Source organism: Stegostoma tigrinum, chromosome 3 (assembly GCF_030684315.1).
Source record: "Stegostoma tigrinum isolate sSteTig4 chromosome 3, sSteTig4.hap1, whole genome shotgun sequence".
Taxonomy (NCBI): domain Eukaryota; kingdom Metazoa; phylum Chordata; class Chondrichthyes; order Orectolobiformes; family Stegostomatidae; genus Stegostoma; species Stegostoma tigrinum.
In genome coordinates this window covers 121,934,027-121,949,857 of record NC_081356.1, presented here as the reverse complement: position 1 = coordinate 121,949,857, position 15,831 = coordinate 121,934,027, and the positions used below count along the sequence as shown (strand labels likewise).

At 40.9% G+C, this 15,831-nt stretch overlaps 1 protein-coding gene across 1 annotated transcript in view; it reads right to left on the bottom strand.

Moving 5' to 3' along the window:
• gpm6ab (glycoprotein M6Ab) overlaps window positions 1-15,831 on the bottom strand; it is a 227,850-nt gene that overhangs the window by 17,686 nt on the left and 194,333 nt on the right. Inside the window, exons 4-6 of the mRNA XM_048527800.2 lie at window positions 11,912-12,065; window positions 10,680-10,756; window positions 234-299 (exon numbers count right to left, since the gene is read on the bottom strand). Coding sequence (XP_048383757.1) covers window positions 234-299; window positions 10,680-10,756; window positions 11,912-12,065 — 297 coding nt within the window. The remainder of the gene's footprint in view (window positions 1-233; window positions 300-10,679; window positions 10,757-11,911; window positions 12,066-15,831) is intronic.

Here is a 15,831-nt window from a genome sequence, read left to right as displayed (position 1 = left end):
ATCCACTGCCCTTGTAAATCCAGTTACTGGGGATTTATATCTGTCTCCATTGGAAAATAAATACACCTTTTCAAACATTTCTTGTTGATTTGACTACACTCACACTCGAGGTTATGCAGATATTTGTGGGCTAACACAGCTATAATGAGTTGAACTAAGCTCTTTTCTGTACCCGTCAATGTGCAGGTTATGCCACATCTAAAGGCTGACAATGGTCTCAGTTTTGCACTCACCATAGCAATGACTGCTGCTCCTGCTCCAGCCAGTGCCACAATGAACAAATGGAACGTCATGTTCAACTAGGAAAAAGTAATGAAATAGCATGAGATATTCAGTCAGGAAATCAAAAATCTAGAGAAAACATAACCAAGCCAGACACACTTCCAAATCATCAAACAATATAATCAAATATAATTGGTAATATAACCAGCCAATATAAGCATACACATGTCCCACCCTAGCTATATGCCCTTCCACCTTCTTAATGAAAGTCTGTAATGTTTTATAGCCTTGTTTTTTATTTACCTCACTTGTACTATTGATATTTGTGATGAAGTGTGACGTTTTTTCTTTATTTTCTCTATTTTTTGTATCTAAGATTTGTACCTAAGTACTTTGAACCTAAGATGGTCCCATGTGTTGGCAACATTGCACACCTTTCACTGTGCTCCTGTTTTTTTGTAATTTGAGTACAGGTGACAATAAATCTAATTCTAACTATAATTCTTCACTCGGGCAGAAGAAACACAAGTTTGAAAACTCGGGCCAACAGATTCGAGTACAGCTTCTTCCCCACTGTTATCAGGCTTCCAAATGGACCTCTCAGAGTTGATCCCTTGCTCCTTCTCTGCAGCTGGAACTATTCTGCATTCTATTTGATTACTCTAATGACCTAATGTATGATATAATCTTGCCGAATAGCACGCAAAACAATATTTTCACTGTATTTCAGTATGCGACAATAATAAATCAAATCAAGTCATTATTGGCTCGATTTGCTTCATTAAACAAGTTGATGTAACAGCCATTTAACAATAGGGAAGTTACAGAAACACTGTCAGCCATATCACTTTATAGAATTTCAACACTCACTTCGCTTGCCAACCCAGACTTATTCTCAATTATTCAAAACATAATTGGTACTGTCTTGACTGTCCTGCTCTTTTGCTGCCAACTCAGGTTTAAATCCCTAGGAGTGGGTCTGCTCGGTTGGCTGGACAGTTGGTGAATGATGCTAACAGAATGGCTTCAACTCCCACGCCAACTGAGGTCACCATACAAGTCCTGACTTTGCACCTCACTTGAGGCAAGGTGATCCTTAGGTTATATTCACCACCAGTTGACTCTGCCTAATGAGAGAGAGCAACTGTATGGTTACTTTATACTTCTGAAATTAATATGCATAATTTAGCTCATTGTGCATATGAGCAGGCTCATCAAGGAGCTTGCATTGGCTCAAAATGAGCAATAGCCCCAATTTTCCATCCCCCTCTCCCATTGACTGTTCCAAACTTTTAACAAAGACTGAAATTGCTTGAAAAACTCAGTAGGTTTGGTAGCATTTCTAAAGAGAAATCAGAGTTAATGTTTCAGGTCCAGTGACACTTCCCCAATTCTTTTGTCATCTGATTCCAGGGTAATGGAACAGAAGTGACATTCCAACAGGTAGGAGCATAATTCCAGGCTTATGAGCTGTGGACAGGATATTTGGCAGTCGCAGGTATGGGCTTGGATCTTCTGAGTCTTTTCCAACCTCACATAAAGTACCTTCAAGTGTTTTCTCGTCTTGAATTGATCCCAGAGATTGTGTTTAGAAAAAGATGAAAAGCAACCTTTCAGCAGGTATCTTTGTGATGAATCAATTCCACAGCAGCAGTAGAGAAATGTCATGCTGGCTTTCACTGAGAATAGACTGCATGTAGCAGACTCTTTTGAATGTTGTTTTACTGGGAAACATCAATGCTTTAGATTTCACACTACTTACAGACTTGCTCAGTTCACAGCTCTTAGTTAGAGTGCCTATTAACAACTTCGAGAATGTGAGAATGTAAGATAGGAGTAGGACATTCAGCCCTTCAAGGTTGTTATGTTCATCTCTAAGTTCATGGCTGACCTGCGATCTAACTCCACAACCAATTCTTTGGCCCATTATCCACTAGAAATAAGACTAACAAAACTATCAGGCACAGTTCTACAATTATCAATTGATTTCCATTAATTGCTATTTACAGAAGAAAGGTCTGAACATCCATCACAGTTTATTGTGTGAAAATAATTCCTATATTCCTTCCAGTAAGGCTGGGCTCGAATGTTTACTCTGCACACCATCCCACACACCACCCCCACCATCACTCCCCCCAATCCTAGGCTCCAATACAAAATGGAAATAGGCTTTCTCTATTTATCTTAGGTCTTCCCTTCCATATTTTCAAAATCAATCAAATTACCTCGATTGTGTTTTCTAAATGACACAATCACACAATAATAGTTTGTATAATATTGCCTTGTAAATTATCTATTGTATTCCAGGTATCATTCCAGCAAACGTACGCTGCACCCCCTTCAAGGCAAATATACCTGTCCGAATATAAATTCCTAGAACTACTCACAATACTTCAGATACAGATTATACAGCGCTCTAGGCAGCTGAGTCATGACTTTTACCCCCTCCTGATCAAATCCTCTCGATACAAAGCTCGGCTTTCTGTTCAGTTCTATGAATACTTTCTAAATCTTTTAATCACATTGCAATTCTTTATGCTCACAGACACCAAAATCACTGATCCCTCTTGCTGTTTTTAACATTTCATCATTTAGAATGTGTTTTACCGTGTTTAAGTTCTAAGTGGATGTTCTCGTTGTATTGAGATCATTTTCAATAATTTTGATCACTTTCCTGAATCTAACACTTTCTGCATTTTTCTTTGCTCCCATTCTTTGCTAACATTAACCTATCTATATGCTATCAGCAAATTTTGATATGTGGCTTTCAATCCTATAATTTAAGCTGATAATAAATGTAGTGAATATTGTGGCCCGTGCTGTTCACTGCTGCTTATGTCACTGTCAATTAACGTAACCGCCTCTCCAACCTCTGTGTCCTGTCACTCAACCAATTTCTTAAACATATAAGTAAAAGCTCAGTCAAACATTGAGGTTTCCATTAATTGGTTTACTTAAAAGACATAACTTGTGGAGTGTCCTGGAAGGGAGCAAAAACTGCCCAGAAATACTCATCTGACATTTGCGTACTTCTAGCTATTTGGCCATTGTACCTGCATTGCTTCATCATATCAGCTTTATTGCCAATGCCATTCTCCTACCAATTCCTTATAATTCTACGTGTGGTTTCTTTTCAAATAATCATCTAATATTCTCTTGAATGCTTCAGGTAGAACTAGACTCTACCACACTTCTAGGCAGTGCATTTCAGAACTAGGCTTTTTTACAAATTACTTTAAATTTGTGTCCTATTGTTCTTGATTCTTTTATGAGTGGGAACACTTTCTCTCTGTCTGGACCCCTCATGATTTTTGAAGCTTCTTTCAAATCTCCTCACCAAGAAAAACATTCAAAACTTTCTAATTTATCTTCACAACTGAAGTTTCTCACTCAGGCAACCATTCTTATATAATTATTCTGCACTGTTTCCAATATGTCCACATCCATCCCGAAGTGTGATATCCAAAACTGTACCCAGTACTTCAGCTGAGATCTAATTTGTGTCTGATTTAAGTTCAGCAAACCTTCATATTATGGTCTTTATATTATGCCTCAATTAATGTCACCAAAGATACAGTGTGCTTTATTAATTACTCTGTGTCATCTTTAATGAATTATGCACATTTACTGTTAGGTCTCCCTGCTGATGCATACTCTTTGGAGTATTATTTTGTACTGTCTATGTGATTTCTATATATATATACATCTCACACCTCTCCATATTGACTGTCAACTATCCGACCTCCCTGGGTTCTCAACCAACTGGACAATGTCCTTTTGAAGTTCTACACTGTCCCCCTCAATGTTAACAATTTTCTCAAGTTTTTTTTACCATCCACAAATTTTGAAGTTGTTTGCTGAACACCAAGATCTAGGTCATTGCCATGTATCAGGCAAAACATAAGATTTTAATATTGACTTCTGGGGAATTTCACTGCAAACTATTACTCTGTTTGTTATCACTCTCACAGCCAATTTTGTATACATGTTGCTACTAGCCCTCTTAGAGAATAAGCGTAAATTTTGCTCATCCATTTGTTATGTTGCGCTGTGTCAAATTACCTTCTGGAAACCCATACGTGAAACCCCAACAGAATTGTGGTCATCAAAACTTTCTCTTAGCTCTAGCAAGTTCGTTAAACATGACTTTCCTTTAGGAAATTGCTGCTGGTTCTCTCTAAGTAATTTGCATTTGCCATATGACTATTACTTCCTCCTAATGTTTTGTTTGCAGAGTTTCTCCACCATCAAAGTTGAACTTAAGAATCAATAATTGTCTTACCAATTCCTGTAAAAAAAAGTGTAATGTTTGCAACTCCTCAGGCTTTGACACCATTCCTGTGTCTAAAGAAGTCTGAAAAATCATAACTAATGTCTCCTCAATCTCCACACTCACTTTCTTCCTTATCCTAGGATGTATCTCCTCTGGTTCAGGTGCCTTGTCAACCTCTCACACTATCCAATACTACTTCCTTATTAAGTTTGAACATTTCTAGTGACAGAGCATTTTTCATAAAGCTGATGCAATATAGTCATTTAATACCTCAGCTGTGCCTATTGTCTCCACGTTCCATTTTCCTTTTTTGTCTCTAATTGGCCTTATTCCTCCTTTACCATCCATTTCCTAACTATGTGCGCCTCAAATCATTTTGGATTCCCTTTTATGTTAACTGCTAGTTTCTTTTTCACAATTCCTCTTCACTTCTGATATTTGGGCTTTTACTTCCCTTAAAAGATGGTCTTCACCTAAACCAGAGGGGTACCGATATCCGGTGGGGGGGGGGTGGAATTTGCTAAGGCTATTCGGGTGGGTTTAAACTAATTCAGCAGGGAGATGAGAACCAAAATTGTAGTTCGACTATAGAAAAGGTTGAGAGTAGGGTGGTCCGAAATCAAGTTTCAGGGACGCAACATGGCACCGGCAAGCAAGAAGTTGGTTTGAAGTGTGTCTACTTCAATGCCAGGAGCGTCCGGAATAAGGTGGGTGAACTTGCAGCATGGGTTAGTACCTGGGACTTCGATGTTGTGGCCATTTCGGAGACATGGATAGAGCAGGGACAGGAATGGTTGTTGCAGGTTCCGGGATTTAGATGTTTCAGTAAGAACAGAGAAGAATGGCATTGTTGGTCAAGGACAGTATTACAGTTGCAGAAAGGATGTTTGGGGACTCGTCAACTGAGGTAGTATGGGCTGAGGTTAGAAACAGGAAAGGAGAGGTCACCCTGTCGGGAGTTTTCTATAGGCCTCCGAATTGTTCCAGAGATGTAGAGGAAAGGATAGCAAAGATGATTCTCAATAGGAGTGAGAGAGACAGGGTAGTTGTCATGGGGGTCTTCAACTTTCCGAATATTGACTTGGAACACTCGAGTACTATAGATGGGTCAGTTTTTGTCCACTGTGTGCAGGAGGGCTTCCTGACACAGTATGTAGATAGGACAACAAGGGGCGAAGCCACATTAGATTTGGTACTGGGTAATGAGCCCGGCCAGCTGTTAGATATGGAAGTAGCTGAGCACTTTGGTGACAGCAATCACAATTCTGTTATGTTTACTTTAGTGATGGAAAGGGATAGGTGTATACCATTGGGCATGAATTATAGCTGGGGGAAAGGCAATTACGATGAGATTAGGCAAGATTTAGGGAGCATAGGATGGGGAAGGAAACTGCAGGGGATGGGCACATTAGAAATGTGGAGCCTATTCAAGCAAAAGCTCCTGTGTGTCCTAGATAAGTACGTACCTGTCAGGCAGGGAGGAAGCTGTGGAGTGCGGGAGCCGTGGTTTACAAAGAAAGTGGAATCTCTGGTCAAGAGGAAGAAGAAGGCTTATGTGAGGATGAGATGTGAAGACTCAGTCAGGGTGCTTGAGGGCTACGAGGTAGCCAGGAAAGACCTAAAGAGAGAGCTCAGAAGAGCCAGGAGGAGACATGAGAAGTTGTTGGCAGATAGGATCAGGGTAAACCTTAAGGCTTTCTATAGGTATTTAAGGAATAAACGAATGACGAAAGTAAGATTAGGACCAATCAAGGATAGTAGTGGTAAGTTGTGTGTGGAGTCAGAGGAGATAAGGGAAGCACTAAATGAATATTTTTCGACAGTATTCACTCTAGGAAACGAAAATGTTGTCGAGGAGAATACTGAGATACAGGCTACTAGACTAGGTGGGATTGAGGTTCACAAGGAAAAGGTATTAGAATCCTACAGAGGGTGAAGATAGATAAGTCCCCTGGGCCGGACCAGATTTATCCTAGGATCCTCTGGAAAGCCAGGAAGGAGATTACCAAGCCTTTGGCATTGAGCTTTAAATCGTCATTGTTGACAGGAATAGTGCCAGATGACTGGAGGATAGCAAATGTGGTTCCCCCGTTCAAGAAAGGGAGTAGAGACAACCCTGGTAATTATAGACCAGTGAGCCTTACTTCAGTTGTTGGTAAAGTGTTGGAAAAGGTTAAAAGGGATAGGATTTATAATCATCTAGAAAAGAATAAATTGATTAGGGATAATCAGCACGGTTTTGTGAAGTGTAGGTCTTGCCTCACAAACCTTATTGAGTTCTTTGAGAAGGTGACCAAACAGGTAGATGAGAGTAAACCGGTTGATGTGGTGTATATGGATTTCAGCAAGGCGTTCGATAAGGTTCCCCACAGTAGGCTATTGTACAAAATGCGGAGGAATGGAATTGTGGGAGATATAGCAGTTTGGATCGGAAATTGGCTTACTGAAAGAAGACAGAGGGTAGCAGTTGATGGGAAATGTTCACCCTGGAGACCAGTTACTAGTGGTGTACTGCAAGGGTCGGTGTTGGGTCCACTGCTGTTTGTCATTTATATAAATGACCTGGATGAGGGCGTAGAAGGATGAGTTGGAGGTGGAGTTGTGGATAGTGACAAAGGATGCTATAGGTTGCGAAGAGACATAGATAAGCTGCAGAGCTGGGCTGAGAGTTGGCAAATGGAGTTTAATGCAGACAAGTGTGAGGTGATGCACTTTGGTAGGAGTAACCAGAAGGCAAAGTACTGGGCTAATGGTAAGATTCTTAGTAGTGTAGATGAGCAGAGAGATCTTGGTGTCCATGTACACAGATCCTTGAAAGTTGCCACCCAGGTTGACAGGGCTGTTAAGAAGGCATACAGTGTTTTAGCTTTTATTAATAGAGGGATCGAGTTCCGGAACCAAGAGGTTATGCTGCAGCTGTACAAAACTCTGGTGCGGCTGCACTTGGAGTATTGCGTACAGTTCTGGTCACCACATTATAAGGAGGATGTGGAAGCTTTGGAAAAGGTGCACAGGAGATTTACTAGGATGTTGCCTGGTATGGAGGGGAGGTCTTACGAGGAAAGGCTGAGGGACTTGAGGCTGTTTTCATTAGAGAGAAGAAGGTTGAGAGGTGACTTAATTGAAACATATAAAATAATCAGAGGGTTAGATAGGGTGGATAGGGAGACCCTTTTTCCTAGGATGGTGACAGCGAGCACGAGGGGGCATAGCTTTAAATTGAGGGGTGAAAGATATAGGACAGATGTCAGAGGTAGTTTCTTTACTCAGAGTAGTAAGGGAATGGAATGCTTTGCCTGCAATGGTAGTAGATTCGCCAACTTTAGGTACATTTAAGTCATCATTGGATAAGCATATGGACGTACATGGAATAGTGTAGGTTAGATGGGCTTGAGATTGGTATGACCAGTCGGCACAACATCGTGGGCCGAAGGGCCTGTACTGTGCTGTAATATTCTATGTTCTATGTTCTAAAAACCTTTTGCATTCCTCACAGTTTGCATTTGTATTTTTTGCCTGTTATTATCATATTTTTATTCCTTTTCTTAATTTCTGTCTCCTTTTACATTCAAGGAGTTTTCGATTTATTTTCCCTCCTGTTACCTCTGGAAGAAATTGGCTTTGATTGTGTCTGAGCCATCTCTTCTTTGAAGGTAACTTTTCCCATCAACTTTTGGTCCTAGCTACCAATCCAGTTCTGTTCGTCCCCCATTGAAGTTGATTCTCCCCAAGTTAATTATTCTTATTCTGGATTATTCATTGTTGTTTTCCACTGCCTTCTGGAAGCTTATGACATATTGGTCAGTTTGCCCAAAACATTCTCCCACTGACACACATTCTACTTATCCACCCCATTGCCAAACATCAGGTTGAGCAGTGTCTCTTTTCATGTAGGGTTGGTCACATGAGCTGCGGAAAAATTCTCCTGAATACAATTTCAGAACACTTGGCCCTTTCCGTTCTTTACACCAGCATCTACCATACTTAGCTGAAATTTGGAATGTTAAAGTCCCCTATTCTGATTAATCTCTAATGTTTGAGCCTATTTAAGTAGTTCCTTGCAGATTTGTTTCTCTACCTCCCTCCCACTGGCTGGTCACCTGTAGAGCACAACATGCGATGCAGTCTAGGCCCGAAACGTCAGCTTTTGTTCTCCTGAGATGCTGCTGGGCCTGCTGTGTTCATCCAGCCTCACATTTCATTATCTTGGATTCTCCAGCATCTGCAGTTCCCATTATCACTGATGCAACTGTGACTATTTGTTCCTGGGCTCTATCCAAGTCAATTCTCTACTTGACCCTCTGAATCATTTCTTTTTTTTCTAGCAGTGAAATTCTCTCCTTAGAGAATATTGCCACTCCTTTAATTTTCTTTCTTTCCTGCATACCTTGTGACCAAGAATATTTAACACCAAACTCCTGCTCCTCCTTGAATCAAGTCATTGTTATATCCAACACATCATAATTCCATTTAGCAATCTATACCTGTAACTTTCCCAGTTTTATTTATTATATTCTGTAATTTCACATTGGTATATTGTGAATCCGATTTATAATGCTTAATTTCTCCCTTATTTCAATGCCACCTGTTAACTTACCGTTTTCTATTCTAGTTTTTCACAGGGTCAGAAGTGGCTTAAATTCCCAATTTCGAAAGAAACAACTGCAGCTTTCATTTAAGGTTAAAAAAAAATGTGCTGCTAAAGTGAATTGAATAGCAAGCTCCCTGGTGTTGCTTAGAGAAAAGATATTAGCTATTGGTTTGTACAATTGTGATTGACTCCATTGTTTAGATGTCCCAAGGTTTGGTTTTACTGATCTGCATATTATGAATGCTTTGATTCAGTTTCACCACATAGGTAACCACTGATCTCAGCAGAGATCACTGTTCACAATTTAACTTATTGTTTTAAAAGATCACTTGAATGATTATCTGCCTTTTGTGTGATGCGTAAGACAGATTTGTCATTGTTTTTACAATAGATCAAACAGTTCATGAGATTTATAGATCTTTGAATGGAATTTATGATTGAGGTTTTGCTGTCATCGTGAAGCACATTTGAATGAGAGGTCTATCAGATTATGAGGCATTCTTTCACCTGTGTACATGTGGCTCCTGATGTCTGCCGGTATTGTGTCTGAGATCAGAGGTCACACAACCCCAGTTTATAGTCCAACAGGTTTATTTGAAATCTGAAGCACTCCAAAAGATTTCAAATAAAACTGTTGGACCAAAAACTGGTGTCATGTGACTTCTGACCTTGTCCACCCCAGTCCAAGCACCACCACATCATACACTGTGTCTTAGGTTAGTGACGGAAGTGAATATGTGGAGGGAGTATGGGAACTATACACTGGCTTGGGTCTGACATGAGGAATGTGAGGGACAATGGAGGGGGAATGGGAATTCAGTGGACATGTGACTGGGACATGAGGAGCATGGATGGGAATGGAAGGGACATTGGGACATGCAGGGGTCAGGTACTATGAGAGATAAAGGCAAGACGGCCTACCAGCTTTTAATGCAATTGCACTGAAACCTCGGAGAGCTGAGGTGGGCCTGTTAAGCAGTCCAATTTGGTTCTTGCATGTCTTTGTTGCTGCTCTCAAACTACCTCCGTAAGAGCCAGTTCTAATTGTGTCCTGTCCCGCCCTTCCCAGAACTAAAATATGACAGACTGTGGACGTTTTAAAGGAGGAGACTAGAAAATCAAGACATTTCTGCCTTAGCCTTTACAGCACTTTGGCGAAAATCCCAGTTGAGCCCAGAGTCATCTGTTAATATTGAACTTAGAGCAACCTGGACAGATAAGTAACCCAGAGTAAAATGCTTTGCATTTTGTTTAGGCAATGCTAGTAATGTGAAAATGCCAGCCCCACATGACAGAGTTGAGAGGTAAACATTGCTACCTCATGGCCAGAATGTGCAACTACTTTATGCAACTGGTGACTAATTTCAGTGTGATAAAGAAGCAGGACAGAAAATGAGGTTTCTGGAGGCTTGCAGAATGAAGGTCCAAGGAAGGTTATTGAATTTTATCTGTAACCAAATGAGCAAGATCCCTGAATATACATCAATGATCGCACCATTTATTTATATCACTCTTGAGCAAAATTCAATGTCGTGAGGACCTTATGTATTTTATGTAAAGTACCCCAAGCTATGAACTCAGAAATAGACTTACATCATTGGATTGGCAGAGTTTGTTGAAGGTCTCATTCAAAGTGCAGACCATCTTCGGCTCATGAATAGGCACAATACCTGAAACAGAAAGCTCTGTTAACCAAGCATCATTAAGGATCCACAGCCTTAATACTGTTATTCAGCAAGTTCTGATCGGTGTCCCTGATTCCAATTGCTCTGGTAGGTCTTCCAGCTATCAATTATTGAGCAGCATCCATAGGGAATTTGCAAACAATCAATTGACTGCCTCAAGATTTGGGACATGATGGGAGAGAGAGAGAGAGAAATGAATAAAGAAAGACTTGCTTTCCAAAACAATCTTTTACAAACTTTCTCTTAAGAATTTTACAGTCAACCTCATGTAATGACTGTGTAGTACAGGAAAGAGAGTAATCAATTTATGGACAGAGAGCTCCCACCAACAGCAATGTCATAATAACCAGATAACCTGTTTCTCTGGTGTCAGTTAAGGGTCAAATATTGTCCAGACAACCAGGAATAATTCCTCTGCTCTTTCTCAACAACACTTTTTCTTGCAATGTCTTTTACATCACCTCACTTGAATGTCTCATCCTAAGGACAGCAGCAATAGTACAGTACGACAGCAGAGTGGCCAACCTTAAAGTTTTATGCCCACGACCAGAATTGGGAATTGAACCAGCAGTCAGAGTTCAGGAGAGGGTTACTGAATAAGCCATAATTGATCAAGGAAATGAAGAAAGAGTTACAGTTATATTGTACTGATTTTTGGGCTCTAGGCATCCAAATGAGCTTTATTTTTGTCATGTAGTTACTGCTGTGTGATGCAGAAAGTGCAGCAATTGCTTATCATACAGCAAAGTCCCAAAAAACAGTGAGATAATGACTAGAAGATCTGTATTATTAATGTTGATTGCTTGATACATATGGACCAGGACAGGATAGAGAACTCCTTTGTTCTTCTTTGAAATATTATCACATGATATTTTACAGCCACCTGAGAAGGCAAGTAGGGCCACAGCTCAATGAGATATCTGAAATTTGCACTTCAACCCTGGGAAGTGTCAGATTGATTTTTTTTTTGTTCACGGCTCTGAGTTTGAGAATCTGCTGACACAGAGGCTAGGGACCAGTGGAGCCTGCGGAATTGATCACTGAGAGCGGGGTGAAGGGAAAAAAGATGACCAATCAAACCGAAGAGTAAAATATACTTCCATATGCTTATTCTACAACTCAGCACAAACATTGACGTACCAAACTGACGAATATCAAAGCAGAAGTCAATGGACTCCATGACGGTGATGTTCTGACAGAGTGTCCAGATATTGAAGTACACGAAGACAGGCAGTGAGGTGAAGGCTGTCACTCCCAGCCATGCCAGCATGAAGATGTAAGTCAGCATGATAAACTGAAACAGAAAATAGTCACTTTTAGAACTATTGAACAGCTGGCTTTGCAGAGATCGAGTAGTGGAGGGTGATCTTGCGATTTACATTGTCTAGTGATTCCTATGTTTCAAACATCTCCACGGATCTAACATGTTCTCAGAAGGTGAATGCTTCTATCTATTCTGCAGGAACCGACTACTCTCACACTGTTTTGCTTTCTTCAGTTTGGTGCAAGTGTGGCATGGAATTGGAACGGGATGCACTCAGGATCATCCCAAATGCTGACCGCATCATAGATAGCAGTTTTAGTGCTAGCAGAGAGTAGCTGGGTGGCCTCCAGGAAAGGCAAAGGGAGTAGGCAGAGAGTGAAGGAATCTCCTGTGGCCATTCCCATTGAAAACAAGTATACCATTTTGGATACTGTTGGGAGGGATGACAGTTCAGGGGAAAGCAGCAGTAGCCATGTTGGTGGCACTACAACTGGCTCTAGGGCACAGTAGGAAAACGTAAAAGTAAAAAGGACCTTATAGTGATAGGAGACCCAATAGTTAGGGGTACAGACAGGAATTTCTGTGGCCACAGGTGGGAATCCAAGATGGTGTGGTCCTTCCCAGGTCCCAGGGCCCAGGATGTCTCAGAGTGGCTACAAATCGTTCTCAAGGGAGACGCTGAGCAGCCAGAAGTCATCGAGAATATTGGCAGAAATGACTTGGATAGAAATAGAGATGAGGCCCTATGGAGCGATTATAAAGAGCTAGGAAATGAATTAAAACCCATGACCTCGATGATGGTAATTTGTGGATTATTTCCACTGCTACGTGCTAATGATAGTAAGAACAGGAGGATATGGCAGGTGAATGTGTGGCTAAAGAATATGTACAGGGAGCAGGGATTCAGATTCCTGGATCATTGGTATCTTTTCTGGGGCACAGGTGATGTGTTCAAGATGGACAGGTTGCACCTGAACTGGAAGGGGGGCCAATATCCTGGTGGGCAGATTGGCTAGTGCTACAAGGGAAGGTTTAAACTAGATTGGCAGGGGGTGGGATCCTCAACTGCAGGGAGACAAGTACGAGGTTGCAAGGAGAGACAGGAGTTTACTGAAGAAGGAAATCAGGAGGGTGAAAAGGGGGCACAAGATAGTTTGAGCTGAGAAGATTACGGTAAATCCAAAGAGATTATTTAAGTATGTTAAAGGAAGAAGAATAACTAGAGAAAGAATAGGGCCCCTCAAGGACCAAAGTGGACATATATGTGTGGAACCGCAGATGATGGGTGAGGTCCTCAATGAATATTTCTCTTCCGTGTTTACCGTGGAGAAAGACATGAAAATTTGGGAACTTGGGGAAGTTAGTGGCAATATCTTAGGGACAGTCCATATCACGGTAGAGGAGGTGTTGGGTGTATTAGAATATATGAAGGTAGATAAGTCAACCTGGTCCTGATCAGATACATCCAAGAAGTCTGTGAGACGCAGGAGAAGAAATTGTGGGGGCCCTGGCTGATATATTTGCATCATCGTTAGCCATGGGTTAGCCATAAGACTATAAGGTAGCAAATATTGTGCTCTTATTCAAGAAGGGCTACAAAGAAAAACCTGGGAATTATAGACCCGTAAGCCTAACATCTGTGGTTGGTAAGTTACTGGAGAAGATTCTGAGGAATAAGACATACATGCATTTGGAAAGGGTTTGATTAGGAGTAGTCAACATGGCTTTGTGTGCGGGAGATCATGCCTCACAAATTTATTAGAGTTCTTGGATGAGGTGACCAGGAATGTTGATGAGGGTAGCACATTAAATGTTGTCTATATGGATTTCAGTCAGGCTTTTGATAAGGTTCCATATAGTGGGATGCTCTGAAGATTAGATCACATGGACTCCAGGGGCACACAGCAATTTGGATACACAATTGGCTTGATGGCCGGAAGCAGAGAGTAAAAGTGGAAGGATGTTTGTCTGACTGGAAGCCTTTGACTAGTGGTGTGCCTCAGGGGTCAGTGCTGGGCCCATAGTTTGTTATCTATATCAATAATTTGGATGAGAATATACAGGTATGATTAACGAGCTTGTGGATGATACTGAAATTAGCATTGGTGGTATTGTAGACAGTGAAGAAGGTTATCAGAAATTGCAGCAGGATCTTGATCAGCTGGGGAAGTGGCCAAGAAATGGCAAATGGAGTTTAATATAGATAAGTGCGAGGTGTTGCATTTTGGGAAATCAAATCAAGGTCAGAGCTTCATGGTGAACGGTAAGGTCATAAGGAGTGTAGTGGAACAGAGGGGCTTTGGAGTTCAGGTGCATGGTTCTCTGAAAGTGGAATCACAGGAACACAGGGCAATGAAGAAGACTTTTAGCACATTGGCCTTATCAGTCAGGGCATTGAGTATTGAAGTTGGGAAGTTATGTTGCAGTTGTACAGGACATTGGTAAGGCCACACTTGGAGTATTGTGTTCAGCTTTGGTCACCTTACTACAGGAAGGATGGTTTTAAGCTGGAAGGAGTGTGAAGAAATTTACAAGGATGTTGCAAGGACTCAAGGGATTGAGTTACCAGGAGAGGTTGAACAAGCTAGGGCGTTTTTCTTTAGAGCATAGAAGACTGAGGGGAGTCTCACAGAAAAGTATAAGATCATGAGAGACATGGATTGGGTGAATGCACTCAGTCTTTTTCTCAGGGTTGGGGAATCGTAGACTAGACGGCGTCAGTTTAAGGTAAGGAGGGAAAGAATATATGGGAACCTGAGGGGCAACGTTTTTACACATATGGAACAAGCTGCCAGGGGAAGTGGTTGATGTGGGTACATTAACAATGTTTAAAAGATATTTGGATGAATACATGGATTGGAAAAGTTTAGAAGGATATGGGCCAAGTGCAGAGAAATGTGGTTAGCATGGATGGACATGTTTGGACTGAAGAGCCTGTCTCCATGCTGTGGGACACTATGACTGACTGGCACAGAAATTTGTACTTAAACATAAATGTCCCAAGGATTAATATCCTAAATTACAAATTCGAATTACATGTTTTAATGATTTGCCCCCATTCACTTTTCTTCTTGAATTGTCCTTTCATTTGTAAATGAAAAGGCACATCAATAAGTAGTCAGTTGGATTAGAAAGTAGAATTATGAACACACTCCATGAGATAATTTAGCCCTTGCATCCGAAAAATTCTACTCGCAATGACTTGTGCAGCTACCAAATGTGAGGCCACAAAACTGAAGAAGGTTAAACGTTAATTGGCAATGTACTTCCCCAATTACAGAAGGAGATCCATGGTGTTTGGGCTGCACTTTAAATGGCACTGATTTGCCAAACCTATCTTGCTCATCATTCTTTAACATTCTGCTTTCTTTAACAGTTATCCAATTGCCTTGTAAATTAATTGAGTAACTTGATTTTATTTTGTCAAAGTAATTAAACCAGTCAGCTGTTTAATATCAATCAATGAATGCAAAACTATTTATCTCAGCCTTGAATGAGCCAGACCTCCATGGTAAAGAATTCCACAGATTCACAACCTACTGAAAGAAACTCCACTTTGACTGTATTAAATATTAATAGTAAATGTGTGATCTTTTATTCTGAGATTATGTCCTCTGGTTCTAGGTTCTTCTACAAGAGGAAACAACCTTTCAGCACCTACCCTGTCAAATTCACTAAGGACCTTGTATGTCTCATTAAGCTTATCTCTTATTCCTCTAAATTCTAATGAGTACAGGCCCAATTTACTCAATTTGTCCTCCTAAGATAGTCCGTCTGTCGGGCGTTTGGAACTTGA